The following is an 8,903-nucleotide window of genomic DNA, read 5'->3' as shown; positions in this document are numbered from 1 at the left end:
AAATAGCGTGTTTTGTAAATTTTGTTTTAGAAATTTTAATTTTAAATTAGCTACGAGAGCGCTTTTCAAAAGCGCCTTTGTATCCCCCCTATACCAGCGCTTTTAGAATAAAAGCGCTTTCGTATCCTACACTTATAGCAGCGCTTTTGAAAGCGCTTTCTTAAGATGCCCTATACCAGCGCTTTTAGAAAGCGCTCTCGTAACCCCACCTTTACCAGCGCTTTTTGAAAGCGCTCTCGTACACCCCCCCCTTTACCAGCGCTTTCTAGAAAGCGCTCTCGTACCCCCACCATTTACCAGCGCTTTTTTCCCTTGTTTTTTTGTTTTGTTTTTAGCGAAATCTATAAGAGCGCTTTTCCCTAAAAGCGCTCTCGTAGGGGTGCTGCTAAAAATCATATTTGGCGTAGTGATTATAAAGCATCAGAATTACAAATATCACATAACATGAAATTAAAGTTACATATTGTTAAACACGGGTAGTTGAGGATGAATCAACATTTTGATAACGTCGGTCCCCGATCTTTGAAGTTTCGCATGCAACTCGAAAGTTGTCCACAAAACCGCTAAATCTTTGTCATTCTTGATTTCAAATGGGGTGAACTAAACGTCTCCCTCGTCGTTAAGTGAGGGCGAGCGGTGATCAAACTTGACAACCTTCAGATTTTCCAGGTATTGCAAAAGAGAATTAAGCGACATTATCAATTCCGTGAATGGCGTGTCGCGCGAGAAGCGAAATTAGAACGGCATCGGGTAACCACCGGTGAAGTAGATAAAAGCTAAGTGGGGTAGGTTTGTGTCATTGCTATTTGTGGATTGTGATGAAAATGCATTGTCTATTATTTATAGACTTATTGGAGCAATAATGACCCAACAAACCTTATCTTGCTTTCAGTGGATATTTCGAAAATTTACTTCCGAACTGACGCAGTTTTCTTCTTCCTAAATCAGCAACAGCGTAGTGGAATAGGAGATTAAATAAATGATGTTTACCTCAAATTGTAACTTTGTATGCTCCTTTTAGTATGATCAACCGCTTGAAATTTGATTTGGACACGAAAAATTGATTGAGAATGATGGAGGTTTTTGGAGAGTGTTTATGTTTTGGTTTGGATGAAAATGATGAAATAGTGAAGGAGGAAAAATATATATGAAAAACTTTTTTCGGAGATGCATCTCCGAAAAAATACCTGACTAAAAATCAACGTTAAATTTAAAATTTAAGTGTTTCGCAGATGCATCTCCAAAAACACCACAAAACGGGCGTTTTCGGAGATGCGTCTCAAAAATATAGAAAAATCTAAAGAAAAAAATATATTTCAAAGATAAATCTCCAAAACAGAAATATTTAAGATTTTCGGTAGGAATTTCCCCCATAAAAGATCTACAAAAGAAATTGTCTAATTCTAATATCATTAGCTATACTCATATTTTTAGATAGGAAGATAGTGCAATATTTTGCCATGTGCATGACAGGATGGGTAGAAAAACAAGATTGAGTGAGGTGTACATAAGTGTCGTGTATATATTAAGGTAGCAAACAACAAGATATTGGCGTCACATTTGATGAGATATGCTGGAATTCTGTTGAATTATGAATCACATTTTTTCAAAGTTTTGGTATGAAAGCACATCACCAGTCTCTAGTTGTAATTAATGTTTAATTTTGGTTACATCACTAATTCCTAGATAAATATCTTTTCTCACTTTATCATCCTCCACCTCATCCAAATAAATGGATGTGAAATGAAATTCTTAATTACATGGACCCGATAGCATATTTGTATGCTTTGATCTTGATGAAATACACTAGTAATTTTATTATCGTGTTGACTCATTACATCTTCTGCCTTTGACCATAAATTATTTGTTCAAATGTAAAAATAGAAATTCACCCTACCAACATCCGTTTATTTTGCTGATTTTACTGAAACTCTGCTACCTGCCAATGCCATTGACTATTTTCTTTGTTTTGTTATAATATTTAAATTATGCTGCACTTTGTCATTGAATGAATACATGCCTAACTTTATCTCATCATCTTATTTAATTTAAGTAAAATCGGTGCCAATCTCACACTAACACTTTTTTAATGATAATTTGAATATATATATTTCAGTCAAGTCGATCCAAAATGTTGAAACTATTTCCAATTAAGAAGCAAAACTTAGATTGCCATGTGTGGATGGATATGCCATACGCATATTGGTCACAGATCCATAAATATAATACTAATAAGTTAAAGTTTTCTTTCCCATTGAAAAAGTTTTGCAACCTTATTACAAAAATTTGTACACAATAATGCATAGAGGTAGGGGTCATTCCGTTATAAGTGGAAAAGTGAATGCAACATAGTCAAACAGTGACAGCTACATACTCTTCAAGAGTACTCTCCTCAACAACTTCTCAGCCACACTCATTCCTCATTCATTTTTATTAATCTTTCCTTACACATAAATAACAATTCAACCACCACACCAAATTCTTTTCTTTCTTGTTAGAATTTGTGTATTCCACGAAATGCCTGTAGTAGAGTTTTAGTATTAAAAGGAACAAAATCAATGCTAAACAGAATTCTTGGCAGGCCTTATTTTTGTTGTTCAATCTTATCAATACCTCTTTCTGTTTTCTCTGCTTCTGTTTAATGGAACCCTTTCTTACTTTCTCTGTCTTCAATTCATAAGTAAAAAAACTTTCACCCACTCCTTTCACTTTTCTATAAATTCTGTTCAGGGAATTAATAACCCTCTCTGAGGTTTTTTGGGAACCACATAATCACTTCTTGTTACTTTTTTCCCTTTAAAAGTTTTATCCTCATTCATTCTTGTAAAGGCACAAGCACAACAAAACACTAGAAACGGTCACTTTCAGGGTGAAGCAAGGTCTTTTGTTTTGATTTAAGAAACCAAAAATGAGTGTAAGCTTATTTTTCAGTGACCTTTTTCCTTCACTTTTTCTCAAGCTACTAGTTGTTAAAGTTGATGATTGATGGGTCATCTTTGTTTTTATTTACAGGAATATTGGAAGAGAAGTGTTGAAATACCAGCATTTGGGAACTGGGATTTCGTGAACGAATTGCCAATAACTGAATATTTCGAGAATGCAAGACAAGCTGGTTTGATTCGCTACAGTTCTTCATCTGGTGAAACTGATGTATATGTTCGTGGAGAGCAAGATCTGTATACAGTTGATTACAAGAAACCAGTTGCAAAGGTAACAAGATCTTGTTTAATCATATTTTGTGATTACATACTAGTAATTATCAGTCCAAAGATGTGATGTAGATAGAGTGTGTGATGTTTTGTTTGTGGTATATATTTTTAGGAGACGGGGAACAGAGAAACAAGAATGAAGAAACAGGGCAAAGTGTACAATGTAACAGAATATCAAAGGAAGCCAATTAACAACAAGAAAACACGACATGTAAACGACGTCGTTCGTAAGGCTGCTTTACCAACCAGACTTCCAAAACCAGTTGATGAAGATCTCTACAAGATTTCTCCTCAACTTCTTCGCAAAACCAAGCGGGTTAGTCATTTTTTGTTTTTTACTATTAAATGTTGTGAAATTTGTTATCCCTGATTTGATTAATTACTATGTTAATAATATATTGACTCTAATGTGTTTGCAGAAAAAAATGTTGGGTTTCATTTCCATGTGTCTGGTGCCTGCAGCCTGCGTTTCATGATCAATTAATTATGTTGCCGACATACGTCAAACAAGTTTTATATTTTTTGGTTTGTTATGATGCTGTACGTTGGCTATGTTGTGCTGGGCTTTCTTGTGCACTCAGATGCAAGATGACTTTTTTTGTATGATAAGGATGAATGAATTAATATAGTGGTAGTTATTACTTATTGCTATCTTAAATTTAATTACAGTACTATTTCATTGCATGCCATGAGTTTGATTGGATTCTATATTATAAGGAAGAGCAATTCTTGCATGGACACCGTCATAAATCTATATTCTTAGGCACAACCAATAAGAAGCAATTAATTTTTAATTTATTTTTATTTTAATTTTGTTTTTAATTGGATTCATGGGGTGGTTGAGATTATGAAGGAGAGAGAAAATTCTTAATTTATTTTTTAATTAATTAAAATTATGTGATTGGTTGTGTGTAAAACAAATTCTTAGGTTCGTGTCCACCTAAGAATTTTCCTATAAGGAAATACGGAAATGATCATTGGGTGCGTTTATTGGAAATATTAGTACCAACTATTAAAAAAATTAATATACGACGAAATTAATTAACATTTAAAAATTTGATGTCTATGCAACTAAATTTTAGATTTTATTTGAATTAAAAATATGAAATGAAATTTAAAAAATAGGCCATATAATATAGTATCTTCCTTTAACATTAGTAATAATTTGGTCATTTTCAATTTCAAATCATAATTCATGTGTAATTGCCCAAAACATAAAAGATGTGAGGAATTGTGAACAGGATTAGCCAAAACAAAAGTTGATACAAAAATATTGTTTCAAAGTTAAACTTTTGACATGGTATCTGATATGGTAGTTAAAGAAGGAAAAAAAAAGTGCTTTGGATCTGTCTATCAAAGTACAAGTGTGTGCGTGTTCTTATGGTAAGAGTAGGAAGATTTATATGTGTGCGTGTTCTTCCGGTGTTTTTCTGGTAAGAGTAGGAAGATTCAGATATTTTAGTAGGTAATTAAATGTTTGGGGGTGAGGGTTAACTCACGATGGCGAGTAACCTTATATGATGATTTTTTTAGGCTGTTTTAGGGACTGAATCACATAAGGTGAGAGGTCATGATGTTGGTTGGCGGTGTTGGGCTGCACGCGGGCGATTAGAGTGATGTTACTAGGGTTAATCATAGCGGAATGATCTTAGAGTAGTGTTTTAATGGATGTAAGATAGTGTTACTAGAGAGCGTTCGCCCCCTTTAACCCCTTTGGTGGATGTGGTCTTAACCGCTCCTTTTATTAAGGAGATCATGGTTCGACTATATTTTTGGAGTAAAAAGAAACTCACTTTTACTTAATTGTCACGTTGGATAGACTATATAGTCGGCTACATCAGGCTCAATCCAGGCGACCCATTTGTCGGGGAATGGGCGCCCTAATCTCGGACATTCCCTCAAGCACGAGGACTTTTCTTCTTTCATGAAGGCGCCTATTGCCCTGTCGGTGACTCTTATGGGCGAGGATTGCGTTGGGGGCGACACCCCTTTTCTTCGTTGAGTCCCTTAGTGTAGGCCGATCTAGGTAGGAGGTGAGCCAAATGCAAGCACATCGATAGGCGAGGTCGTCGGTTATGTTCCCGACTAATGAGTCAGCGTCCAAGTGTTTATTATTCAAGTATAGTTGACCACTTGAGACATAATCCAATTATGATGCGGACATGATCTCCCTTATTTAATGCTATCGATGATGGTCTTTTTTTTGAAATTGCAAATGAAGGTGGCACGTGTAACTAGCGTGCAAAGTTTTGCAAAATTCCGAGGGGCTAGGAGTTCTCCTATAAAAAGGATTTTGCTCATTATTTCGTTTTACCTTCTTGAAACTTTGCTCGAGCTACTCCTTTTGAATTTTCTAGCGTGAATTTCAACCTTCTCACAAGTATGAAAACTGTCTCTCTCTTTTATTATTATTATTATTATTATTATTATTATTAAGTATACTAGATTTTATAGGAATTTGTACGCTAGAGACCGTTTTTATGTTAGACATATGATTTATGGATAGACGGTTCCTTTTTGATGGATGCGACGCTGGTGGTGACTTCTTTTTGTTATATTGTTTTCTCAGGAACAAAATGTCTTCCCCCTCCGTCGTTTCCAAATCCGCGAACGACTTCTTCTCCATTTTCTCTTCCGAGGGACATATCTTTGCCTTCTTGGCGGTAATGGGCATATCTATGATGAAATTAGATTTAGTGCATAACAGCTACAAAATTTTAGTTGTTTTAAATTACGTTTAGCATAAGTTATTAGTAAAACTTTGTAGCTGAATCTAATTTCATCATACAACACATGGTAATGTTGGTCGAATATGCTTCAGGAGAGTTCAGTTATCTTTGATAACGTCAAAGAAGTTATGTTTTATTGTTGATGTTGGCTAGGCTTTTTTGAGGGTCTTATTTTGTTTGATTATGAAACTAATGTTTTGCTGTTGATGTCGATGCATGTTGTGCAACCCTCCTGGTCGGCTATAATGTCTGCGTAATACAAATAAAGTCGAATTAAATATAATTAAATTAGAAAAATGAAAAAAAAAAGATTTTTCTATATTCCGTAGATACAACAAGAGAATGACCTAAGGTTCATCTCTTCAACAGAAATTAAAAATATAAGAAAAAAATAATTAAAAAAAACTAAAAATACCAAAAATTTTTTAAATATTTCAAAATTTTCGGTACTGGATAAAGTATCGAAAATTTTAAAATTCACGGTATTTTTAAGAATTTATAAAATTATCGGAAATTTTAAAATTCTCGGTACAAAATACCGTAAATTTCAAAATTTCTGGTAAAAAGTACCAGAAAATGCATAAAAATATCGGAAACTTACTAATATTCACAAAATTTCCGGTAAGCTCCTCAAATTTTCGATCTCTTCCAAGAATTTGAAAAAATCAGTGCTCTTCGGGAATTTGAAAAAATGTAATAAATAATTTTGGATGGACATTTTAGTCTTTTCATACATTTTGGAGGGTGCCATGACTAATTTGGGGATGGCAATGTATCTATGATAGATGAGTTTTATTTTGCACTACAAAAAATTATTCAAAAATTTATTATACATCCACACACATAAGAATAACAATTTCACTAGTTCCATGATTAAGAATGATGTAGGTCTCTCCTTGTTTTTTTTTTTTTTCTTAATTGCATTATTATTTTTTTGTTTTCTTTTACTCTATACATTCTAAATAGAAATAATTGGAAGTCAATTGAAGAATAATCACAACTTAGATAAAAAAAATCTATCAAATAAAAACACAAAAAAATGATCTCACTTGAGTCATATAGTGATCACCACATTCATTTGTTTAGAATCAACATATTGGTAGTGGTAGAAATAGTGAGCCAAGGTTTTTAAAGTGATGATGGCTTGAGTTATGGTCAACAACCAATCAACGGTGACGTCTTAATGAAAACTATTTGAAATTTTTTGGTTTTGAATTTTAAAGAAAGATGTCACTAATGAAAACAAACACCTCTAATACTGAATATATTTTAATTTAAAAATTGATTTAAAAAAATTAATAATCACCATTAAAAACTAATCCATGTGTTAAATGTTCATCTAATTTTCAAATTCTATAATCTAAATCCGTGAAGCAATTTTTCTCAAGATAAAATCACAATCATAAAATAATAATTCTGATATCGTCATATTTTTAGATTATTAGGAAGATTATGTAGGAGTAATATTTTGCCATCTGCATAATAACTTGGGTAGAATTTAGAAAAACAAAAACTGAGAGAGATGTTCATAACATAAGTGTCGTGTGTGTAATCAATACGATATTGGCGCGTCATGTGATTTGATGAGATGTGCTGGATGTTGACTTATTGCATTTTTTTCAAAGCTTTGGTATACCAATCTCTCATCTTATTGCACTATCATAATTATTGGTTTTTGGTTTATACTCCCTCCGTCTCATAATAAGTGTCTCATTTGCATTTTTTCCTTGTCTCAAATTAATTGTCCATTTACAATTCCAATGCATCAATCATTATTATTTTTCCACTATTATACCCCTATTTATTAACTTTCACGTTATTCAACTACTATTAATAGGGGTATTCTAGTAAATGACATTAACTTTTTTACTAAAACCAACACATTCAATCATTTTCTTAAAAACCGCGCATTGCTCAAATAAGACATTTATTATGAGACGGAGGGAGTAAGTCTTATTCAGCTTTATTTGGTTATAACACTAATTCCTACATAAATATTTTTTAGTGCCTAGTTTAGGAAAAAATAAGTAGAACATCTTTTCTCACTTGCTATCATCATTATCATCATCCTCATTCAAATAAATGGATGTGAAATGAAATTCTTTGCGCATAGCATATTTCAATGCTTTGATTTTGGTAATGAGATTGAGATATAGTGATATACTAATACTATTATTGTGTTGACTCATTGCTTCTGCTCTCTGACGTCTGACCATAAATTATTTGCTCAAATGTAAAAAAAAGAAATTCATCCTTCCTACGCATCCCGTTTATTTTGCTGATTTACTGAAACTCTGCTACTTGCCATTGACTATTTTCTTTGTTTTGTTCTAATTTTTAAATTAGGTTGCATCCATCGATAAGTGGCACTTTGTCATTGAAAGAATACACGCCTAACTTCATCTCAATATCTTATTTAATTAAAGTAATCGGTGCCAATCTCATAGTAACACTTTTTTTAATGATCATTTGAATATATATATATATATATATATATATATATATATATATATATATATATATATATATATATATATATATATATATATATATATATATATATATATATATATATATATATATTAGATTTAAGGTATGTTTTAATAGAATTATTTATATATAAAATGATGGCAAATTTTAATGAGATAAATATGAAAATTTAAAGAAAAAATGAAATACATGTAAAATTACAAAATATAATATCGTTTATATTTTTGCCGCAACAATTGCAACCCAAAATCATGTAAATATTTTTGATTAGGAAGCAAAACTTAGATTGCAATGTGTGGTGGATGGATATGGCATATGGGTAAAAGTTTTGAAAAAGTTGGATATTGCAAAACTTGCTCCAAAAAACACAGATCCATAAATATAATAATAAAATAAACTTTTCTTTCCCATTGAAAAAGTTTTGCAACTTTATTACCAAAATTTGTACACAATAATGCATAGTGGTAGGGGTCAT

At 32.3% G+C, this 8,903-nt stretch overlaps 1 protein-coding gene across 1 annotated transcript; it reads left to right on the top strand.

Annotated features, from left to right (window-relative positions):
• The first annotated feature begins 2,283 nt into the window (after positions 1 to 2,283).
• LOC131610710 (uncharacterized) lies at positions 2,284 to 3,854 on the top strand. The gene is made up of 4 exons (XM_058882734.1): positions 2,284 to 2,914; positions 3,013 to 3,210; positions 3,322 to 3,525; positions 3,629 to 3,854. Exons 1-4 carry the CDS (start codon positions 2,909 to 2,911, stop codon positions 3,683 to 3,685), a joined length of 465 nt encoding a protein of 154 aa, XP_058738717.1. The 5' UTR covers positions 2,284 to 2,908; the 3' UTR covers positions 3,686 to 3,854.
• The last annotated feature ends 5,049 nt before the right edge of the window (positions 3,855 to 8,903 follow it).

The sequence above is a fragment of the Vicia villosa genome, linkage group LG6 (assembly GCF_029867415.1).
Source record: "Vicia villosa cultivar HV-30 ecotype Madison, WI linkage group LG6, Vvil1.0, whole genome shotgun sequence".
NCBI lineage: Eukaryota > Viridiplantae > Streptophyta > Magnoliopsida > Fabales > Fabaceae > Vicia > Vicia villosa.
The sequence above is the reverse complement of the archived record's forward strand: the minus strand, read 5'-3'. Positions and strand labels throughout refer to the sequence as shown.